At 43.8% G+C, this 24,892-nt stretch overlaps 2 protein-coding genes across 9 annotated transcripts in view; one reads left to right on the forward strand and one right to left on the reverse strand.

The window, feature by feature from the left end:
• Positions 1-24,892, forward strand: part of GAS7 (growth arrest specific 7) — a 369,130-nt gene that overhangs the window by 287,628 nt on the left and 56,610 nt on the right. For all 8 annotated transcript variants that reach the window (XM_073310806.1, XM_073310812.1, XM_073310808.1 and 5 more), the window contains one exon: positions 22,845-22,995. In XM_073310806.1, the coding sequence (XP_073166907.1) occupies positions 22,845-22,995 (151 nt within the window). The remainder of the gene's footprint in view (positions 1-22,844; positions 22,996-24,892) is intronic.
• The window catches only part of GLP2R (glucagon like peptide 2 receptor), a 120,262-nt gene that overhangs the window by 38,776 nt on the left and 56,594 nt on the right, over positions 1-24,892 (reverse strand). Inside the window, exon 9 of the mRNA XM_073310817.1 lies at positions 16,779-16,848. Coding sequence (XP_073166918.1) covers positions 16,779-16,848 — 70 coding nt within the window. The remainder of the gene's footprint in view (positions 1-16,778; positions 16,849-24,892) is intronic.

Genomic DNA, 24,892 nt, shown 5'->3' on the forward strand with positions numbered 1-24,892 from the left:
GTAGCCAACACCCAGTGGCGTGTCAATCAACCCATCAACAACCATTGTCCAGCAAGGGAGCTACGATGCGACTCACCTGCATGAGGCCACACCAGGGGAATTGCTCAACCTTGCCTGGAGACTCAGCAATGCACCCAGACATGCCTGGACTTGCGTTTTCCAAGCACATGGACTGAGGGTATAAATAGACACACTGGCCACATGCCTGGCTTTTTTTCCTTCACCCACCTATGCAAGCATCAAGGACACTCTGAAGACTCCAACTGAGGGGACTGGCCCAGATTTCAAGGGTGAAATCTGTGGACTATGAACTGCAATATCCAGTGGGGAGAGAAAAACTACTTAGTCTAGTTGTTGATCTAATCTAATAGGGTTGAGAGTTTAGACTGTGTGCTTATATTTTATTTCTTTCTATCACTTAATATAATTTAAAATCTATCTTTTATAGTCAATACATTTAACTGTTTATCTTTACCAGTGACTTTGTATGAAGTGTGTAGCAAATCTGCTCAGGTTTTGCAAAGGCTGATGTATATCCACTTTCCACTGATGAAGTGGTGACCCAATTAATAAATATGTACTGCCCATCTTGAGCAGTGCAAGACAGTATATTCCTGAGGTACAGTGCTGGGAGCTGGAAGGATCTAGATCTGGTGCCTTTCTCTGTGAAATTCATGAGTGACTCTGGGAGCATTCATGCAACCTAACTGGGTGTGGGGTCTCCACATGAGGTTGGTCTGAGAGATAACAGCACCTGGAGGGGTTTGCTGCTGATCACTTCCAAGGCATTATGAGAGACAGCCCAGGCTGGAGAGAGTTCAGGGGGGCACAGCAGTCCCACAGTCCCAGGCTACGCCCTGGGGAACCCATCACAATATTATTTTCCTTTAATTCTTGATTAATAAAGTCCAATATCTGCTGCTCCATTATCTTGCCTGAGATTGATGTCAGGTTGACAGGCCTATAATTACCTGGACATCTCATTTACCCTTTTTAAAAATTGGCACTACACTAGCTAACTTCCAGTCTTCTGGAAGTTCCCCAGTGCTTCAAGACTTACTAAAAATCAGCATTAATGATCTTGGAAGCAAGTTCTCTTGCTCTGCTGATTTAAAAATGTCTAACTTAGTAGCTTCTGTTTAACATCTTCCTGATAGTCACCCTGCTCTCAGTTTTGATGCCCAGTGCTAAAGTGGCAACCAGCAGCCAGGAGGAGCAATCACAGGGAATCACATGCTCCAGCCAAGGCAGCCCTTGGCTGGAGCATGCTCAGTCAATCTGAGGGGATGGCACCTGCACAGCGTGGTCACATGTAGCAGCCAGTAGGGATAGAAGCACGGTCCGTGCAGATTGAATCTTCAAAAAATGTAGCTGCTAACCTCTAGCAAACCACTATTGAGCAAATGAAAACTGAGATTTTTCAGAGTCTTATAACTTGGAAAATGTGGAATTTTTTTCAGAGGGACTGTAAAGGGCACATCCATGACACTAGGGACTCCCTCTGCCAAATGTCAAGTCCCTGCTCTAAAGTATGGAGGCATTAAGGCTTCTCAGTGAAGAAGCTGTCAGGATTTTTTTAACATGGACAAACAACAGATTTCCCCCAATCTCATTTTCAGAAAAGGCTGACCTGTTTTTGCTGAAACTTTCAACATGCAAAAAACCTAACAACTAAACCTTCAGCCTGATACAGACACCCAACGTGGGAAATTTCAATTCAAACTGTTAAAATCTGGCAAAGTTACAGGCAATTGAAAACAGGTTCTTCTAAGGGGAAGTTTTTGGCAACATTAGCTGTTGGTAGTGTGACCAGCTCCACATATTATTGTGAAGATGTTGGTCATGACTCCATAGTTCAGTCTGAGGTGAGTTTTGTACTCAAAGCAGCAATTCAACCTTTTATTGTGCATGAAGAACACAGTGTAGTCCTCTGAAATTTGTAGCATTTACTCTGTGAATACAGATTGATTTGTCTGAGCATTTACAAATACACTGTTAACTAGTCTATAAATTAGAATTAATTTGAAAACAGGACGTTTAATTTTTTTTGAATAGTTTTTGCTAGCTTCCATGCTTATTCAAATAGGGCCTGGCTGGAATTGGAATCTTGCTGAGGAAGGAGAATATCTCCACAGCAGGGGAGGCATCCATTGGAGCACATGCATTGGGAATTATGGACATCTCCTATGACCCAATTGTCCTCACTTATTCCCCCTACCCATCCATATTCCCAATTTTTGCCCCTTCACTCCCTCGTTGCTGTTCACCTTTCTATTCCCCCACATATTCCTGTTTACTCACATAATCTTCCCACTGCTGGATGTTTCCCCCTCCCCTTTCTCTGGTATCTGGTGATAAAGGGCATGAGTGTGGGGGAGCAGAGGAACAGTGAGGATGTGGAGGGGAAGAGATTGGGGAAGGGGGCAGAGTGAAAGCTGGGTGTGTATGGCGGAAGGGGTTGTTTTAGGGAAACCGGTACCATGCAAAGTGGGAGCCTGGGTGTGCAGCTGCACTCTAAGGACTTTCACCTCGGGTACAGTAACGTGAGCATTAAGGACGCATAGGGTAAGAGGTCAGAGCTAAGGTTTTATGTTGTTGTGTGAGTTGGATGAAAGGGCACTATTAATGGGATCAGTGATAGCTCTATCCCGACCTGCCCTTATGCCACCAGCACAGCAACCTCATTGGTGGATTCCAGCACAGAGCCAGTGACACTGGGTAGCAGAGATTCATTGGAATGAATAAGTCTCTATCCAAGCCCCAGAGCTTCACAGTGGTATGGGAGCTCTGAGGCTCCCTACTTATCTCCATATTCTGGAAGGTTTGCTATGCTTCCCCTTCTCCAAACTCTAGCTGGTTGAGAAGAGGGCAGAGAGATGGGGCCCCAGTCATGGGAGGTATGTCAAGAACAGAACTAGAAAGGAGGCATCTCCAGCAGTGTCGCAGCCGTGTGTGTTGGGGTGAGCGTGTTCTAACCCACCAGCCTGGTATCTGTGGTGGAAAAGGTGACCTTTTGCCTGCCCCAGAACTGCAGTGAATGTGGGGGTGGAAAAACTAGTATGTAATCTTGTAGTTAATGACTGTAGATAATGCCTGGACTGGGCAAGGCCTCTGTGCAGCCAACCAGCACCACTGGGGTAAAATCCAAGTTGCAGCTGTGGTGCAGATCAAACAATGATACATAAGGAGTGCTCACTAACCAAATTCAGTGGTGAGCTCTGAGAGCTCCACTTCGCCATTAAGAATGCTATTCCTTGGCTCAGCGAAAATGCAAACGCTAAATCAATAAATGTAGTTAAAGACTGTGGACATAATGCATACACAAAAAGTGGCTGAGTTAAGGCTGCACAGGAGTTCCAGGTTAGAATCCCCACTCAGGAACAAGGACTTGAACTCTGGCCTATTCAATCCCAGGTGAGCTGCTCTCAGTCTCTCATGCTGAAGTTGCTCCATTTTGTATAACATATTGTGTGTAAAATAATGAATAATCATTGGGTCAGAGAGAGTAAAAATTACCCTATGGCTTCATCTCATTGGTCCTCCTGTCTTCAGGCTTCAACCCTCTCTCCTCCAGCTGTGGCTACTTCTCCCCCTGCCAGCAAGAGGCTGTGTCTCTGTGAGTGACTGAGTACCAGAATGCCAATAAGTAATTAAATAGAAATGCTGGAATGACATTCCAGAGCATTCCAGCATGACTTGAGCTCTGGTTTCTGCCCAGATCTCAGGCCTTCTAGTTCAAGCTCTCAGGCTGTCTACTATCCAACCAATTGATCTCACCCACATGTTTTCTCTGACCTGCTGCTTCTGCTCCCATGCAGCCTCTGGTCCTTCCCATTCCTGTGCTCTGATGGCTATGGAGTCCCTGCTAGCCTGACATTGCACTCAGTGGGAAGAGAGATAATACACAGGATGCAGCAATGAGCAAGCAGGCTCTATATAGCAGTTTCAGATGATATTATGATGATACATAACTAGGGAAATGCGGACTAGATGAATTTACTATAAGGTGGGTGCAGATCTGGTTGCAAAACTGTACTCGAAGAGTAATTATCTGTAGTTTTCTGTCAGATTGGAAGGATGCATCTAGTGGGGTGTGATGCTGTATGGAATCTGGGGGAAACTTGAGAATATTATGAATATTGATATTTTAAAACTGCAATGAGTCGTGGCAGATATGCCATGTAAGGTATCTGCAAAAATGTTATAATTTGCCAAATATGATAATTTCATTTATGTATTGTATCACCTTTGTAGTTTGGGTTATAGATATGTATGTATGTATGTATGTCTGTATTACAAAACTTGTGGTATACTTTTGGGTGACACCCGCAGACAGTTTGGCATCAGCACTGCCTAGCCTGCTTGATGGCCCATTAAGGACCATCAGCTCTACAATTGACCATTGAGAGAAGGCAAGGGATACACTGTTTGACTTAGCAAGGAATGCAGGGGCATGCATATAGACAGAACTCTAAGGCTTTCAAGCCATGTTCTGGGCAGCTTGTGTGTGGGACAAAAGAAGCACAAGCTGCAAGGCAAAAGACTAGAAAAGGCAGGTTCATCTTCTCCGTTTTGTCTTCAATCCTGCTTCTTACCTCTGGAGGAACTTTTCTACAAACGAAGCTCTGAACAAAGGACTGACTGACCCATCCAAGCTGTGGATGTGTTCCAGAGGGACTTTCAAGCCAGCAAACTCACCAATAATGCTAGGAACCTGATATATGGACTTTGAAGTCTTTGAATGTAGGTGACTGTGTCATAACCACACAGCTAAGGGTAGCCTAGAATTCCTCCTTACCTGTAAGGGGTTAAGAAGCTCAAATAACCTGGTTGGCACCTGACCAAAAGGACCAATGGGGAAAGAAGATACTTTCAAATCTTGGGGAGAAGGCTTTGTTTGTGTGTGTTCTCTTGGGAAGCAGAGAAGCATCAGGTCAGAAAACTCCTTCTCCTATGAACCATCCTAAAAATCTCTCATATTACAAATTGTAAGTAAAAGCCAGGCAAGGCATGTTAGATTATCTTTTGTTTTGCTTGTGAATTTTTCCTTTGCTGGAGGGAGGTTTATTCTTGTTTTTTGTAACTTTAAAACTAAGCCTAGAGGAAGTTCTGCTGTGTTTTTGAATCTTTTGTTACCCTGTAAAGTTATTTTCCATCCTGATTTTACAGAGGTGACTTTTACCTTTTTTTAAAATAAAATCCTTCTTTTAAGAACCTGACTGATTTCTCTCTTGTCCTAAGACCCAGGGGTTTGGGTCTGTGATCACTTTGTAACCAATTGGTTAGGATATTATTCTCAAGCCTCCCCAGGAAAGGGAGTGCAAGGGCTTGGCAGGATATTTTGGGGGAATAGGAACTCCAAGTGGTCCTTTCCCTGATTCTTTCTTAAATCACTTGGTGGTGGCAGCGTACCCTCCAAGGGCAAAGAATTTGTGCCTTGGGGAAGTTTTAACCTAAGCTGGTAGAAATAAGCTTGGGGGGGGGTCTTTCATGCGGGTCCCCACATCTGTACCCTAGAGTTCAGAGTGGGGAGGGAACCTTGATAGATTGTTTTACCATTTAACATCTCTCGTCTTGTTCTTTTTTCTTTATAATAAACCTTTAGTTTTAGACACTAAAGGATTGGCTGGCAATGTGGTATTTTGGGTAAGATCCAAACCTATACTGACCTGATAATGTGGCTGGCCCTTTGGGGTCAGAAGAATATTTTGGACAGTGAGTGGAGTTTTTAAATAACTTCTCACTGTACTGCACCTAAGTGCTGATTGGGGAGCCAGAGAACTGGAATGCAATAAAGGGGTGTGATTTCTTGTTTTGCTTCTTGATAACCAGTGTGAGGGATCAGAAGCAGAGTTTGTGACTGGTTGGGGAGTTTAACTTCAGTGTTACCCATCAGTCTTGGAAGTATCTGCTTTCCCTTTTGCAGCCTGCCCTGACCTTGGCATTTCCAGTGAGGGCTGCCCCAGGCATCATGGGTGACATGAGGTCCCACAGGGGTTTATTCTGCGTCTGGTACTATTCAATACTTTCATGAATGACTTGGATGATGAGGTGGAGAGTATGCTTATTAAATTTGTGGATGACACTACGCTGGGAGGGATTGCTAGCACTTTGGAGAACAGGATTGGAATTCAAAGGGACATTGATAAATTGGAGAATTAGTTTGAAATCAATAAGATGGAATGCAATAAAGACAAATACAAAGTATTACACAGGAGGAAACATAAAATGTACAAATGCAAAAAGGGAAATAACTGGCTAGTTGGCAGTACTGCTGAAAAGGATCTGGGGTTATAGTGGATCACAAATTGAATATGAGCTACCAATGGGATGCAGTTGCAAACAAGGCAAACAATTGTTCACTCTTCTCCACATTGGTGAGGCCTCAGATGGAGTATTGTGTCCAGTTCTGGGCACCACACTTTAAGGAAGATCTGGACAAATTGAAGAGAGTCCAGAGAAGACAACAAAAATGACCTATGAGAACAGGTTAAAAAATTGGCATGTCCTCAGAAAACAAGACTGAGCAGGGACCTGCTAACTGTTGTTGACCTATGCCCCTTCCTTTCCTAATTCACTAGTATAACCAGGTGTGCTTTGGCAGATATAATATTGATAAAGGTTCCTATAGCTCAACCTGAGATGATAGATGTTCTCAACCTGCAGCCCTCGGGCTGCTTTCAGACCAATCAGCACAGAACTGCTGCCCATGTGACATCCTCAGAGCCATACAGGTAGTATTTGATGTGGTCTACATAACACATTGTGGGCCTTTTATGCGGCCTACAATGGTAAATGAGTTGAGAAGCACTGCTATAGCTTATTAACTTGGGACATGCATGGACACACACATAAAGGGGTTTAGGCTTTGCTGTATTAAGAGAGGATAGTATTAGTTATGTGATGCCTACAGGCAGTTGTTTGTGGTCAGCATAACTGACAAAATAGAGTGTAGGTGGGGATCCTGGGTCACATTTGCTTACCTGCCCATCATGAGAGAACAAACAACAGACCCCAAGTGAATAGGTACACCTCATGTTTCTAACATTTTGATATAAAGAGTTCTGGGACTGTTTGCAAATGTTGTTGCTAGGCAGTTAGATTGTATTGACATTAATTGTGTAGGTATTGGAAGCATAAATATAGCTTGCCAAATTATCCATATGGAAAAAGATGGGCTGATGTTGCCTATGTCCATGTGAGCCAAACAGCCTTGGGGTATAAAAGTTTTAGAACTTTCCTTGATTCCTTGGGTGTGTCCAGTTCTAGAACAGCACATTCCCTGATCTGGGACCAGTCTCCTGATGTGCTCCAGACTGTTTTCTTCTCTTTGTTTTCCATGGCTTCAGAGGGGGTGTAAGTAGTATGATACCTTTTTGTTTAACAACAATTATTTTGTGCAATTACTTATGCTGTTTAATTATATTAATGAGTGCAAATGACTAAAGCATTTGTTTGGATCTGTTGTGAATCATACCAAAACCTGAAACCTGTGTAGCCCATTCTTGGAAAAAACCTGTGATAATCAACAAACTACATACAGTCAATAACAGTGAATTACAGCTTTTTAATTGACCAGTATTCAAATATGTTAAGGGCTGTTCTAAAGTGGATGGTGAGCAAATATTCTCCACATCTGCTGAAGGTAGGACAAGAAGTAATCGGCTTAATTTGAAGCAAGGGAGATGTTGGTTAGATTTCAGGAAAAACTTTCTAACTATAAGGATAGCTATGTACTGGAATAGGCTTCCAAGGGAGGGTGTGGAATCTCGGTTTGTGACCCAAAAACCTCTTGATGCCAACTGGCAGGGGTACAGAGGTTCATGGGGTTACAGGGATCCCCTTGGTTCACCAAAAGGATGTAAAGTAAGGTCTCTACTGAAAGCCTGTTTCACACTGGTCAACATAACTATTGTGAGATATATGTATGGAAGACATGTGTGGAGTTATGTATATATACTGAAAATTATGTTCTCTAGGCCTTGTAGTTAAAGGTAGGTCATTCAAAGGTATTGTCTCCTGAGAAACATTTCTCCAGACAGGAGGTAGGAGACACTTATCTCCCTGGTGGACAATTGTGTACTGTGTGCCTAATAACAGAAGATGGTTAGCATACTGCTAATGAAGCTTGCGGAGACTTCAGAAGGAAATTAATAGGAAGAGGTAACCAGTGGGATGGGGGGAACCCTGTTTAAATGTGAAGACCAAAGGTCTGGGCTAGTATGTCTGGAGATTCAGAGAGATACCCTGGCATCATTCAATCTAGGAAGACAAGCTGCCAGCAGGATAGATCTTATGAACAGGGGATCTCAACCATCTCAGCTAAACGCTCTAGGAAAAGGACTGTGGGTAAGCTATCCTATAGAAGACAGGGGAATGTCCTGTGAGTTAAGTTTAGGCTCTGGAAAGGACGTTATGATTTTGTTTTATGTGTAACCATTTGTTTTGTGAGGTATCATTCTTACATTCAATAACTTGAATCTGTTCTTTGACAAAAAAATTATTCTTGTTTTCACTATAATATAGTGAAGTTCTGTGTGTGTTTAGTAGTGATCCTGAGTTAAAACTAATATGCTCATGTGTACTTCTCCTTTGGGAGTAGTGAATCTGAGTGCTCTGTGAGTATTCCATGGAACGGGGGCTGGGTATTCCAGAGGGACACCTGGAGATTAGTATATGACAGTTGCTAATGTGTACAGAGTGAGCAAGGCCTGGGGAGGTGGGGGCAGTGCTTGTGTTGCTAGATGCTGGTAGAGTTAGGAAACTCACCCACAGCAGGTGCAGACAAAGCTACCTCATAGAATATCAGGGTTGGAAGGGACCTCAGGAGGTCATCTAGTCCAACCCCCTGCTCAAAGCAGGACCCATCCCCAATTTTTGGCCCAGATCCCTAAATGGGCCCCTCAAGGATTGAACTCACAACCCTGGGTTTAGCAGGCCAATGCTCAAACCACTGAGCTATCCCTCCATCCCTCCCACCTCACACTAAGGGCAGATGATGGTGAGGTGCCTCACAACCCTGGGTATATTAGGGAACCATCATGGTGGCACAGTCAGCAGGATTTACACCCAGTTAGCTGGTTAGCTAATGATCACACTCTAGGCACTTATATACCAATAATAAAGATATGGAAAGATTCTCAAGTGAGAAGGTTGGGAACAGGTAAAAAAGGATACAATTTGTTGTTTTCTGTTTATTTTGAGTAAGGAAATATAGCAGCAGGAAAGGCAAGATGAGCACAGAGGCATATCCTAGGTACACCAAGAATAAATTAGAAGAGCTGGGTTCAGAGCACTACTTATTTGCTGCCAGAAAAAATGTGGAAGGGTTAAAAGCCCCACTTGTTGACTATGACAAGCAACAAGAAGGGCAGCTGAATTCCCCTAAAGACTAAGAAAAGTCCTAAAGACTAAGAAAACCAGCATGGCACCATTCTCAGTGAGACAGCTATTAAGTTAGAGCTGGCCAGGTTGGAGATAGCAAAGGTGCAGAAGGAACAAAAATTCCAGATGTGAGCATCCAAAGAGGAGTGGGAGGCAGAAAAGCAAAAGCAGGAGACAGAAGAAACACCTCTAGAAGCAGCCCACCAAAGAGCACCAGAGCTAGAAGACAAAAAGCATGAATCCTAAGAAGCAGAAGGTCAAGAAAAAGAAAGATTCAGCATGCCCTGAGCATGCTGGACTTACAAAAACTGATCCTTCAACCCAGGGGTAATCCCCCACAGGGATCACACAGCTGGGAGAAGCTGTGTCTGAGTTACAGGGAGACAGAGTGCAGTGAAGAATATTTAACCTCTGTTGAAAGAATATGCATGGTACATAAAATCCCAGATGAGTAAAGAATGACTGCCCTATTGTGAGGAATCAAGGCCTGCAGCAAAGCCAGCCTCCGGGCAACCTAATGAGTGCAGCTGGTCTGTAGTAGGCTGCCAAACTGGTTATATCACATGATTGGTTGGAACAGTCAGCAGACTGTCTCTTCAGCCCAGCAGCAGTTCAGTGGCTGCTCAAAGCATTTGCCAATGGCTGAAAGAGCTCCTAAACCTTCTTGTTCCTAGTCCTGCTTCATCCTTGTTCTAGCATTGGACCCAGCCATGCTCCTGTCTTGGATCCAGCCCTCACTCCAGGTAGCCCAGTTCTGATCCTTGTCTCTGATTCCTGATTTGGACTTGAACTCTGACCCTTGGCCCTGGCCTCTGACTCTGATTCTAGCCCTGGGCTTTGATTCTAGCTCCTGACTCTGGCTGTGACCCTTGGCTTGGCATTTGGTCTCTGACTCCAGTTCTGACCCTGGGATCTGATTCCTGGGTACTAACTGCTGTTCTAATGACTAGGCCTGGCACTTGCTCTGACCACTAGACATGACTGCCCACATCCCGGTCATTGACAGTTTGAACAGCCCAACTGTGACAGAATGTACCCTGTGTCCCCATCCTATACACTATTGTAATAATCTTTGTACAAAGTATGTTTTCATAGAATCATAGAATATCAGGGTTGGAAGGGACCCCTGAAGGTCATCTAGTCCAACCCCCTGCTCGAAGCAGGACCAATTCCCAGTTAAATCATCCCAGCCAGGGCTTTGTCAAGCCTGACCTTAAAAACCTCTAAGGAAGGAGATTCTACCACCTCCCTAGGTAACGCATTCCAGTGTTTCACCACCCTCTTAGTGAAAAAGTTTTTCCTAATATCCAATCTAAACCTCCCCCACTGCAACTTGAGACCATTACTCCTCGTTCTGTCATCTGCTACCATTGAGAACAGTCTAGAGCCATCCTCTTTGGAACCCCCTTTCAGGTAGTTGAAAGCAGCTATCAAATCCCCCCTCATTCTTCTCTTCTGCAGGCTAAACAATCCCAGCTCCCTCAGCCTCTCCTCATAAGTCATGTGTTCCAGACCCCTAATCATTTTTGTTGCCCTTCGCTGGACTCTCTCCAATTTATCCACATCCTTCTTGTAGTGTGGGGCCCAAAACTGGACACAGTAGTCCAGATGAGGCCTCACCAATGTTGAATAGAGGGGAACGATCACGTCCCTCGATCTGTGAGGTATCATTTTGTGAGGTATCATTTGAAAACTCATAATTTTCTGGTCATTATTGTCCTGATAAAGTGTGCGTGGCAACATTGTAAGTTAAGTTACAAGATTCCGCTGTATGATGTTTTTAACTTGTGTTCCAAACTGAGGTAGGCAAACAGGTCTGTTTGAGACAAAGGAATGTGTGCTCTGCTTAATCTGCACTGAAGCAGCAAACAGAGCCATCAAGCAGGAAGGGAAACAAAAGAAGCTCCAACAGGAGAGGAAAAGTAGCAGGGAACATTGTTCCCAATAGACTTTGTCTTCTGAATCTCAGTTGGAAATGTTTTTCCAAGGAGGGGGACTGACACTATAAAAAGGAGGGGAAAACACCCCATGACATCACCCTTCTCTCCCTACCCATCACTTTTACAGCACCAGAAGGGAAAAAGAAAGCATTCATTGAACTGGAGAAGGGGGTCTTGACCTCAGAAGTTTGTAGTCAATGAGACTGATAAAAGCATATGATGAGAAACTTTGCTTCAATCTGATATATTTTGTTAGAAAGGCACCAGTAGCATTTTAACTTTATTTTCTCATAATCTTTTCTGACTTTTTTGCCTCATTACTTGTACCCACTTAAAATCTTATTTCTTTATAGTTAATAAAAACTCATTTTATTGTTTTATCTAATCCAATGTGTTTAAATTGAAGTGTCTGGGAAATTCCATTTGGGGTGGCAAGGTATTATTTCTATTAAAGCAAGGACAGGCTATATATATAAAATTGCATTGTCCAGGGGAGGGCTGGGCAGTACAGGACATATATTTCTCGGGGGAAATCTAAGACTGGGAGTGTTTTGGGGTCACTTTTTAATATAATCCAGGCTGGTAAGATCCAAGGTGTGGCTGGCTTGCAGCAGCACACACAGAGATAGGTGGGTGTGACTTTTATCCTGGAAGCTGTTTGTGAGCAGTCCTGACTGGAAACTACACAGGAAAGCATTCTAAAGGGCACCCCACATTAGAGGCCAAGGGTGACACAGTGACTCATTAGTCTGGATTGTTCCCTGATATGTAACATTAACATAAGATAGTAGGAACCCTAGAGACCTTAGAGGCCCAAGTTGCCAACCTGCAGGCACCGAAGGTAGTCCTACAAGATCAAGTCGTACTGCCTTCAGGTCCAACCCCCACTTCCACCGAGTTCCACTTCCACTGAGTTGCATGACAAGCTTAATAGTAATTGTGACAAATTTTTTGGTTCCTAAATTAGTATTGGCTCCTGTTTTTGCTGTTCCAACATAATCATTCCTACTGAAGTCAATAGGGTATCAACCTGCTTAATGGGGAGGCCCTGGCTTGTGGGGGTCTCTGCTCCTTAAAAAAATCAAGCCCACTTCTAGGACAATTTGAAAATGTTGTTCAAGCTATCATGGTGATCTTCGATGACCCAAGTCACAAACATATAGTTGAAGCTGCACTTTGTGTGATACCGCAGAGATGCTGGCCAGTTGCTAAATACGCAGAGGAGTTCTGATGCTTGATAGTGGACATTGAATGGAACAAGACAATCCAGTGTTATAAATTTTCAGCTTGATCTAAATTAGGATATTAAAGACAGACTGGTATGGGTGGAATCCCCACGCTGCCTGGATGCTTTAGTCAAACTATGGGTCAAGATTGACAATTGCTTTACCAAACACCAAGAAAAAGATGGTCCTCCCAGCTCCTGCCAGCCCTGGTCCTTCCACCACCAGTCCCTTCTCTATCACCCAAACCCATGCAAGTCAATCAGGTATGGCCGCACCTCTCTGACAAGGAGAAGACTCAAAGCCAGAATCAGGCCTCTGCCTATCCTACGGGGAACCAGGACATTTTGCATCAATTTGCCCTGCCACAGTCTGATATGCACCTGGGTCAGGAAATGCCAAGCCCCAGCCCCAGCAGGGGGATCTGGGTTGGGCTGGCACTCTCCCCAGCAGTCCACAGCAACACTTGTCCACTAGTATCCTGGTGATGGCCAATCAGTACCCAACACCTCACCAACTCCCTCTTCAACTCCCAAACCCAGTGATGCCTAAAACCAACCTAGAGGTTCTGGTGAACACAGGTGCCTCAGGCAATTTCATGGATTTGCCCAAACACAAAATATCCCCACCCAGCACAATGACTCTCATGAGTTAGGAGAGTCCATAGATGGGTCACTCCTTTTATTGGGACCAGTCACCCCCAGATGGCTCCCTTAGAGGTAAATACCATTCAAGGCCACAGAAAAGTCTTCCACTTCAGACTAATTTGTGCACAAATTAGTTGTCCTCAACATCTCCTGGCTCATCACCCACAACCCATGTAATCACTGCTTTCTGAAAGCTGACCCAGGACCAGCAACCCTTTGAGACTTACTAAAGAATTCAGAGATGAGAAGCAAAGATCCAAAGGCAACCTCCAGATGTCTCCAATATTCCTGTTAACATTATGGCTGAGGGTTTAGGGTGGATCAGGAAGCGGTAGCAAGGATGGACCAGGCTAGTGACAAGGCTGGAGTCAGGCTAGGACAAGACAAGGGCATGGCTCAGGCAAGGCTGAGGAGCAGGCTGGAAGTCACTGGAGACTGGTGCACGGTGAGGCAGCAGGAGGATTCCTAGCCAAGTAACACTGTTACTTAGACTAATCTGTAGCTCTGCTGGGGCTGTGGAAATACTCGAGCCTGGGGTCATCTGACACAGCTCCACTCAGTGATAGGCTGCTGCCGCATACCTAGGGACTGACTCACCACAGGCCCAGCTGAGTGCTGACTCATTGCAGCAGTTGAGCGAGTAGCCCTAGTTTGATTGGGGGTATGCCTCACATCCACAATCAACACGTGCACACTGTCTTGGAAATACTCCACCAAAACCACCTGCATGCAAAGCTCAACGAGTTCAACAAGGACACTGGTATTCCTGGGGTATATTGTCTCACATGAGGACCTCAACATGGATGCTTGTAAGTGGTGGTAATATCCTACTGGGCTGCACCCAAAGATGTATGTGGGATGCAATGATTACTGGGCTTTGCCAGTTTCTACAGGTAATTTATTAAACAATTCTCTAGTCTGGTTGCACCCACAATGGCACTCCTGCAAAAGGGGTCTGGTTTGACTGGGTACTATTTTGACTGACAGAAGATGGCTTTCACCAACCAGAGTGGGGAGGTCTAAGGGGTACTTTTAAAGTGGGACTATTTAAGAATTTACCAGCTGATGTGTTGGTTGGAATAATATCGTTGCCTAAAGCTGTTAACATTGTGACCTGTAGTTAAAGAGAACATGTCCCTGAGTTCACAGAGGTAATCTCTGACAAGGGAAAGACAGGTGATGGGGGAGGAGAAGCTTCTGCCCCCTTATTAGCAGAAAATAGCAATGTGTCTTAAGGGAAGTGGGAGGAGGAATCTTCCCCCAGCCTGTAACAGCTCTCCATGCAAGCCAGAGCTGAACAGTTTGCTGCAGAGAAAAATGAAGCCCCCCTCTCTAGAGACAATAAGGGAAGTTGTTCACAGTAAGGCCCCAGATACAGCTAACAGGGGAAGGCTCTTTATAGGAGAGGGTAGGCTGTGCCAGAAGGAAATCCTGGGGACCCTGCAAACAATTTTGATTGTGCCCTAAAACATAGTGTGGCGTTAATCATAGGCTAATGAAATTGTATTTTTGCAGATCATTTGGGAACAGAGGACATATGAAATGTTAAAGAATAAATTGTATTGGTCCAATATTAAAATCAGATAAAGGATTACTGCTGGACTTGTGACTCATGTCAGAAGCAGAAAAAAGCCTGTAGGGCACTGGAAGGCTCCCTTGCACCTATTGACAACAATCCAAGAAGAATTCTGGGGATGGCCACGGATATTATAGGACTGTTAACCTATCCAACCCAAAGGGTAAAGAAATATCTATTAGTCATAGTGGATTTTCCCACCAGGTACGCAGAGGCAGCGCCCTGTGTAATTAGAGGCCAAAGCAATGGCTAAGTCACTGTTCTCTCCATTTAGCAGAGTAGGTTTCCCAAAAGAGATTTTGTCATATCATGGTTCAAATTTCATATCTCATCTATTTAGTGAGTTATGGGGTGGATTTTAATTGCTTCCATATCATCCAGGGATAAACAGTTTAGTTGAGAGGTTCAATGGGACACTAAAATCTGTTAAAAATATATGTCAACAGAAAGGAGAGGGACTGAGATGTAACGTTACCCCTACTTGTTATTACCTATTTGCTTACTGGGCGGAGCCTCAAGATGCCACAGGGTTTGCCCCATTTGACCTCGTGTATGGTAGGAAAAATCAGAGGGCCACTAGATCCCATCAGAGACTCCTGGGAAGGTGGCACTGAGGCAGAGGGGGAACCACTGGCTGCAAATATTAGGGAAGATTTAAAGACTATGATGGGAATGCTCACAAAAATTAAGTAGCTCTGAAAGAATGGTGTGGCCACAGTGCTTGGGACTGATCATTTGATGTGGGGGATTTGGGGCTGTCGTTACTCCTTGTAAAAATGTACAAAATGCAGAACTCATGGGAGGCTCCTTTCGAGGTCATGGAAAGGGTTAATGATGCTACCTACAATATACAAAGGGCCTACAGCAAGGTTATTCCACAGACTGTGCATGTAAACAGATTTTAACTAGAAATGTATCTAAGTGCTGTGTGTTAAGAGGAGTGGCTATCCTGAGTTAAAACTAATAAGCTGGTGTGTACTATTTCTTTGGGGATAGCAAAGCTGAGATTTCTGAGTCTTCAGTGAATTGGGGGTGGGCAGTCCAGAAGGAGACTTGGTTGACGTGTGCCTATCGCTAATCTATACAGAGAAAGCAAGGCCTGTGGAGGCCTGGAAGGTAATGCTTGTGTATGGTTGCCATCCCTGGAGGCTTTTAGGAACAAGTTAGACAAACACCTGTTAGGGATGGTCTAAATTTACTTGGTCCTTCCTCAGCACAGGAAGACGGAGTAGATGATCTCTCTAGGTGCCTTCCAGCCCTACATTTCTATGATTCTATGAGCCCAGGGCTAGGGGACAGGCCCACGGAGCAGATGGAGTGTTGTGTTGCCTGTGAGCCTGCACTGCATTTAAGGATTGGTTACAGCCCAAAGAGAAGGAGGTGACTTTTGTGACTAAGGTGCAGAGGCTGGAGAAGCTACGGAGATGGTACCTGATGGGGGTAGAGCTCCATTTAGGTATCTGGGATTTATGTCCTACTCCCACTGACTGCTTTTTGATCACAATATGATACTGCACATGGTAATGAAGAGGTTGGAATAGATCTCTGCATTGTAGTGATTTCTGGGTGAATTGCAACCTTCCCAAAGGCTCTAAGTTTGGAATAACCCAGCAGACAGGGGTGTCTGCACCACAATGGGATGCTCTACTGAAACCAATTTGCCAGCACTGCCCTACAATCTTGCTTCTGCAAAGTTAGTGATGAATTCATAGAAAGAAAAACCCTCACACCAAATAAACAATGAAACAAAAACCATCTGATTTCCCTGACTCTTCAAGTACACATGTCCTATTGGACATTAGTATTTGTAGTACTTGTCCCTTCCTCCATTTCTGTGTTTATTACTCTCACTCCAAGTTGTAGATTCTTTGGGACTGTGTTTTTACACCAAGTGACCACTGCACTTTGGCTGTCATTATCATCTGAGCCAGAATATAATTTCTTGGAAAGATAAAAATAGACAATCACACCTATATAATATATAAACAAAAGATAAAATAATCCTTACTGCAATGGAAAATAACATTGGCCCTCGGATGATCCACCAGATTCCCATATGGTCATTTGTTCCCCAGCACCTAAGGATTAATTTAAAATATAATTATATTACATTCCTAGAAACAAGTTTGGTAATTTTAAATTTTTAAAAATAACATTGAAATGTTAAAGGGTATTTGACAAGATTTTATTTTATTTTATTTGCTATTCCTTAGAAACAATAGAATGAAATTGAGAGACGATAAGAACATAAGAACGGCCATACTGGATCAGACCAAAGGTCCATCTACCCCAGTATCCTGACTTCTGACAGTGGCCAATGCCAGGTGCCCCAGAGGGAAAGAACAGAACAGGTGATCCATCCCCTGTCGCTCATTCCCAGCTTCTCGCAAACAGAGGCTAGGGACACCATTCCCGCCCATCCTGGCTATTAGCCATTGATGGACCTATCCTTCATTAATATATCTAATTCTTTTTTGAACCCTGTTATAGTCTTGACCTTCACAACATCCTCTGGCAAAGAGTTCCACAGGTTGATTGTGCGTTGTGTGGAGAAAAATACTTCCTTTTTGTTTGTTTTAAACCTGCTGTCTATTAATTTCATTTGGAGACCCCTAGTTCTTGTGTTATGAGAAGGAGTAAATAAGACTTCCTTATTTACTTTCTTCACACCAGTCATGATTTTATAGACCTCTATCATATCCCCCCTTAGTAGTCCTTTTTCCAAGCTGAAAAGTCCCAGTCTTATTAATCTCTACTCATATGGCAGATGCTCCATGCCCTCAATCATTTTTATTGCCCTTTTCTGAACCTTTTCCAATTCCAATCTATCTTTTTATATCTAAGATGCGGCAACCACATCTGCACGCAGTATTCAAGATGTGGGCATACCATGGATTTATAAAGAGGCAATATGATATTTTATGTCTTATTATCTATCCCTTTCTTAATGATTCCCAATGTTCCGGTTGCTTTTTTGACTGCTGCTGCACATTGAGTGAATATTTTCAGAGAACTAGCCACAATGACTCCAAGATCTTTCTTGAGTGGTAGCAGCTAATTTAGACCCCATCATTTTATATGTATAGTTGGGATTATGTTTTCCAATGTGCATTACTTTGCATTTATCAACACTGAATTTCATCTGCCATTTGGTTGCCCAGTTACCCAGTTTTGAGAGATCCTTCTGTAGCTCTTCGCAGTCTGCCTAGGACTTAACTATCTTGAGTAGTATCATCGGCATATTTTGGCACCTCACTGTTTACCCCTTTTTCCAGATCATTTATGAATATGTTGAATAGTACTGGGCCCAGTACAGACCCCTGGGGGACACCACTATTTACCTCTCTCCAATCTGAAAGCTCACTATTTATTCCTGCCCTTTGTTTCCTATCTTTTAACCAGTTACTGATTGATGGAGAGGACCTTTCCTTTTATCCCATGACAGCTTCCTTTACTTAAGAGCCTTTGGTGAGGAACCTTGTTGAAGGCTTTCTGAAAATCTAAATATACTATATCCACTGGATCCCCCTTGTCCACATGCTTGTTGACCCCCTCAAGGAATTGTAGTAGATTGGTGATGCATGATTTCCCTTTACAAAAAACATGTTGACTATTCCCTAACAAATTATATTCATTTATGTGTCTGACAATTTTGTTCTTTACTATAATTTCAACCAGTTTGCCCAGTGCTGAAGGTAAGTTTACTGGCCTGTAATTGCCGGGGTCACCTCTGGAGCCTTTTTTAAAAATTGGTGTCACATTTGCTATCCTCCACTCATTTGGTACAGAAGCTGATTTAAATGGTAGGTTACAGAGTACAGTTAGTAGTCCTGCAATTTCACATTTAAGTTCCTTCAGGATACTTGGGTGAATACCATCTGGTCCTGGTGACTTACTACCATTTAGTTTATCAATTTGTTCCAAAACCTCCTCTGACACCTCAATCTGGGACAGTTCCTGAGATTTGTCACCTAAAAAGAATCCCAAACCTGAGCCAATCTCTCTCACATCCTCAACCATGAAGACTGATGCAAAGTATTCATTTAGTTTCTCTGCAATGGCCTTATTGTCCTTGAGTGCTCCTTTCGCATCTCGATCGTCCAGTGGCCCCACTGGTTGTTTAGCAGGCTTCCTGCTTCTGATGTACTTAAAAAAATGGAGTACTTGTGGCACCTTAGAGACTAACAAATTTATTTTTAAAAAGTATTCCTTTTCTTTTTGCAAATATAGACTACCACGGCTGCTACTCTGAAACCTTAAAAAAAATGTTTGCTATTACTTTTTGAGTCTTTTGCTAACTGTTTTTCAAATTCTTTTTGGCCTTCCTAATTATATTGTTACACTTCATTTGCCACAGTTTATACTATGTGATACAGCATGGCCAGAGGGCAGCAGGAGAGTGCTAGAAGGGAGCCTTATTCCATGTAGAGGGAAGAAAGTTTGCTATAAATTAATTAAAGCACCTGAAGCCTGTCACATGATAAAACCCCCCTGCTTCAATCAGACAAGTGGAGGCAGAGTAGATTGGTGTTGGAGCAGAGAGCAGTTTGGAGGGAAGCAGAAGAGAGTTTGGAGAAGTGCTGCGGTGGGCTAAGAAGACCAAGACCCAAGGTAAAGGGACACCTGGTTTGTGCAGAGGGAGGGCAGGAAGCCCCACAAGCTGAAGGGCAGGAAAGGGAAGTAGCCCAGGAGAAGGAACCGCTAGTTCTAGTGGTTTACTGCTATCCCTAGGGCCCCTGGGCTGAGATCTGGAGTAGAGGGTGGGCCTGGGTCCCTCCCTCTCCACTCTCCTCCTCTAGGACACTAGTGGGGCAGTTAATACCCCAGTTCAGGGGCAAGAAATGGTGCCCTGAACCCCCACCCAAGAAGAGAAAGCGTGAGACCCATCACAGTAGTGCCGGCAATTTGCCACAACTCCTTACCAGTAATTGCAGTTCTGGGGGGGCGGGTATTGCCTCTGTATATTCACACTTTTGTGATTAAAATACCATATGCTGCAAACAGGAAGCACCTAGCCAAAACATACTCTTTGGGAGCCACACAAGCACCTCTTAAACCACTGAATGTTAGGTGGCTGAGCTTATACAAAGACTGTCAGTCATATCCCTAACATTTAGAAATGTCATCCTCTGCAAACAGAGAGGGCTTTATGGATTGCAAAAGGCTGTCCTGTTACTCCACACAATGAGAAAAGTCAGAGACAACTGAAGTCCCAAGGCCGAAGCTGTTCCCTCTGGTGGGGTACAGGCCCAGTTCTTCTGGCACTGATTCCTATGGCAAATAATTCCACTGTCAGGTAGCCTCCGTTCCTGTACACATAATTCATTACTCAGCTTCAGGCACCATGCTGGACACACCCAGTTGAACTGGTCTACTGAGATGTCCAGTCATTAAGGTAGGGAAAATCATGGATTTCTGATATATCAAATAAGTTTCTGGTAAAGCAAGACTTTGTAAACACCTTTGCAGCAGTGGAGAAAGTGAAGGGTAGAACTTTGTAGTGGAAATGCCTGTCCTCTACACAAAAAATGCAGACATTTGTGACTGGATGGCCTGATTGCTATGTGGAAGTTGGCATTTTTCAGACTGAGAGCCCCAAACCAGTCTTGCATTGCTAGGCTCGGGGTGATGGCCATCAGAATTAGTATATGGATATCTGGATATGGAACTTGGATATCCTGATGTATTTGCTCAAATTCATCAGGCCCTTGTTGGATTGAATTTTTATCAGCCTTCAGTGTGAGGAAAGATCTGGAATAAAAGCCTTTTCCTCCCTACTGGAACTTCCTTGATGGCCCTCTTTCTCAGAAGAGAGCCCACTTCCTCCGTGAGCGGTGTCACAGGAGAGGGGATCCCTGAAGGATTATGGGAAGGAGGTTTGTAGGCAACACAGACTAGACCTAAATAGTGCAACCATTTTCAATAACATCAGCTTCCTTCCCCAGTCAGTGGTTATTCCACAACATGTCACCAGGAAACAGGCCAATCAGATGGTCTCCAAAGCACAGGGAATTAGAAGGGGAAGAGAGGGAAGGAAAATGAATGACTGGTGCTGTCAGGTCACTCATCAAACCTGAGGTCTACCTCTGATGACAATGGCTGACTTCCTGAGAAATTACATCTCTGATGACCACCCTTGTTGTTTTATTCCTTCTTACACTCTAGATGAGACTGAGATTGAGGCTTCTAGTAATAACAATAATCCAGGGCAGCTAAGGAACAAGGGATACTGGCACTGGTACCTGAAGGATGGAGGAAAGTTGGATCTCTCCTTTTGGGCACAGGAACGTGGCAAGAGTCATAAGGACTGAATGGATCTTTTTCCCTCAGTCTTTTCAGGACTTTTTGGTTTTGGCAGTGAATATCATATCCCCAGGGTTAAAACAGAGACCTGCTCTTTTCCCCATTTCCATTTTGTCTTTTTTAAAGCAGTTTTTAGAATGGGTGAGTTATTTTAGCATATTTATAAATGTGTGGTTTAAGAAAATTGAATTCTCTTAGCAGTACTTTTAAAGAGTGAGCATCGTTAGGGGCTGGCATTTCTACCAGTGCCCTTACCTTCCTCTGATCTACCTCTCTCTCTTCTTGTCCAGTGACTATGCCCAGGCATGTAACCTGAGGTAGCACCAACTGAGCCTTGTCTAAAGCTACTTTGAACCCCGTTTCCTGAATGAATGCAAAAACTTTTTTCATTAGTGTTTGAGTTTGTGCCTTAGTTTCCCCAAATATAAAAATGTTATTTATATATGAAAACACAAAAGGCCTTTTTTGTGAACTCAACTTGTCTACCATATCCACATGCCATGTTAGTGGTATTATTTAAAAACAAAACAAAAACCAATTTATTTTAAACCACATATTTACACAATATATTTACACAGCTGCACATAGATAACATTTGTATACATTTGGAGGCAGTTAAGTTCCAACAGAAACCCCTTATGTTTTTTTAGCAAATTTGACTAAATTGTTTATAGTCAAATTATTTAAATTAGATTTTTATTTGCCTGGTTTATTTATAGACATTCCTTTGGAAAAGGCCCCCCCCCCCTTTTTTTTCCAGAATGGCTGCAAAGAAACCAAGAATTTTCTTTTTATAACTTTTTTTCACTTTAACTGCTTAATTCCCCTCAGCCTCTGCAGAGTTCACTTTTTCCTTTTTTTAAAAAAATTACTTGCTTATTTTTCAAAATGACACCATCGTTAACTTAGATTTTACCATTTTAAGTATTGTTTCAGGGATTTGAATTTCCATGCCTGTACTTACTGCTTTCCTTACTCCTGCCACTATGCCCCTCAGGGCTCTCAACCTGTTTTCCAGTTCTTTTATTTGTTGCTTGCCTGCTTGTCTGGTCCTGGTCCTGCTTTCCTTGCTGAACTGCCCCTTTTCATGGACACAGGCTTTGTTCCACTATCAATTTAGCAAGGAGGGTGGGCTCCTTAACTAGCTCCCACTCCTCCTGTTCCCTTTCCTTAAACATTCCTTTTAAAATTGTGAAATTACCACAATATCACTCACAAAAAATACTACATTGCCCAAACTCCTATATCCTTCAGAGTGTTGTTTAACAGAGCAAGATCTGTTTAAAAGGAATAATCTCTTGAACAAAGTATAATCTTTGGATTGCTTCCTTTTAAACATTTCTTACACAGGTGCTACCACTATTTGCCCACACTCCTATATTTTTCAGAGTTGGGCCTCACATAGAAAATACCGCCTGAACATATTTCTGATTTTTTTAATTTGTTTTTACCTTTATAACTTTTTCGTGACCCCGCTCATGCAGGGATTTACAAAACACAAAAGTCTATACCCACTAAAAAGAACTTTGTCTAACAGAGCAGGAGGGGGAAATGCTAAGCCCCCTACCTTTCGGGCTAAATCCTGCTATGACCGAGGGTTTTTTTACCTATGCAATTTTTCCCCGACAGACTGGTAGGAGCGAGGACTCTAACCCTCTCCCTTGTGCTCTGGCACTTCTACGACCAGGGGTGTGCACACCTGAATGATCGATTGCTTTATACATATGGTATACCTTTTAGCAATATTTAGCAATATTTTCAACTGTTACAGGGCATGTTTCCCCATTTCTCAATTCTCCACCATCAGACAAGTGGAGGAGTTGAAGCAGAGTGGATTGGTGTTGGAGCAGAGAGCAGTTTGGAGGGAAGCAGAAGAGAGTTTGGAGAAGTGCTGCGGTGGGCTAAGAAGACCAAGACCCAAGGTAAAGGGACACCTGGTTTGTGCAGAGGGAGGGCAGGAAGCCCCACAAGCTGAAGGGCAGGAAAGGGAAGTAGCCCAGGAGAAGGAACCGCTAGTTCTAGTGGTTTACTGCTATCCCTAGGGCCCCTGGGCTGAGATCTGGAGTAGAGGGTGGGCCTGGGTCCCTCCCTCTCCACTCTCCTCCTCTAGGACACTAGTGGGGCAGTTAATACCCCAGTTCAGGGGCAAGAAATGGTGCCCTGAACCCCCACCCAAGAAGAGAAAGCGTGAGACCCATCACAGTAGTGCCGGCAATTTGCCACAACTCCTTACCAGTAATTGCAGTTCTGGGGGGGTGGGTATTGCCTCTGTATATTCACACAAAAATGTTATGCTTATAAGAAGCACACAGGATCTTTTTCAGGGGGAAAGGCAATACGCCGTGTTTATTGAAGATACAACAATTAGCATATGCATTTAATTGCACACACACACACACACGCTGTCCCGCCAGTTGATGTTATAGTTACAACACCAACTAAATCATCCCAGACAAGGCTTTGTCAAGCTGGGCCTTAAAAACCTCTAAGGATGAAGATTCCACCACCTCCCTAGGTAACCCATTCCAGTGCTTCACCACCCTCCTAGTGAAATAGTCTTTCCTAATAACCAACCTAGACCTCCTGCACTGCAACTTGAGACCATTGCTTCTTGTTCCATCATCTGCCACCACTGAGAACAGCCTAGCTCCATCCTCTTTGGAACCCCCCTTCAGGTAGTTGAGGGCTGCTACCAAATCCCCCCTCACTCTTGTCTTCTGCAAACTAAATACACCCAGTTCTCTCCTCGTAAGACATGTGCCCCAGCCCCCTAATCATTTTTGTTGCTTGCCACTGTACTCCACATCCCTTCTGTAGTGGGGAGGACCAAAACTGGACACAATACTCCAGGTGTGGCTTCACCAATGCCGAATAGAGGGGAATAATCAGTTCCCTCGATCTGCTGGCAAAGCTCCTACTAATACAGCCCAATATGCCACTGGCCTTCTTGGCAACAAGGGCACACTGCTGGCTCATATCCAGCTTCTCATCCACTGTAATCCACAGGTCGTTTTCTGCAGAACTGCAGTTTAGCCAGTCAGTCCCCAGTCTGTAGCAGTGTATGGGATTCTTCCTTCCTAAGTGCAAAACTCTGCACTTGTCCTTGCCAAATCTCATCAGATTTCTTTTGGCCCAATCCTCCAATTTGTCTAGGTCACTCTGGACCCTATCCCTACCCTCCATCGTTATCTACCTCTCCTCCCAGCTTAGTGTCATCTGTGAACTTGCTGAGGGTGCAATTAATCCCATCATACAGATCATTAATAAAGATGTTGAATAAAACCAGCCCGAGAACCGACCCCTTGCTGTGTATCTTGCTGTATTATTTCCTGATTGTTCTAAATTTACATATAAACTTTAAACGTGGCTTTAACTGGAGTTCGTATATATTTTTTCTTTATTTTTATAACAATTAGAGTGCTCCTGTCAACTAATCCCTAAGTTGTTGGCAAAAAAACCTAGACTTTTCAGGTGCCTAAGTAGTCCCTGGAATCATGGTTAAAGTTTTCTCCCATCCCCCAAAATCTGAAATGGTACCCCAGTGAGCCAGGAGTGGCCAGAGGGCTGCAGGAGGGCCCTGGGCTCTGGCAAGATGCAGCTCCCATGTGACCGTGCAAAGCCACAGGCCAGGCACCACAAGCCACAACAGCAGTGCAGAAGTAAGGGGACAATACACCATATACCATGCCACCCTTCTGCACTGCTGGGGGCGGTGGTGTTGCCTTCAGAGCTAGGCGCCTGGCTGGCTGCCCTGCCAGTGCTTAATTTGTGCCAAGGCTGAGCTCTTCAATCTCTTTCAATATGAAGTAAACACTGGGG

This window comes from Lepidochelys kempii, chromosome 14 (assembly GCF_965140265.1).
Source record: "Lepidochelys kempii isolate rLepKem1 chromosome 14, rLepKem1.hap2, whole genome shotgun sequence".
Classification (NCBI taxonomy): domain Eukaryota; kingdom Metazoa; phylum Chordata; order Testudines; family Cheloniidae; genus Lepidochelys; species Lepidochelys kempii.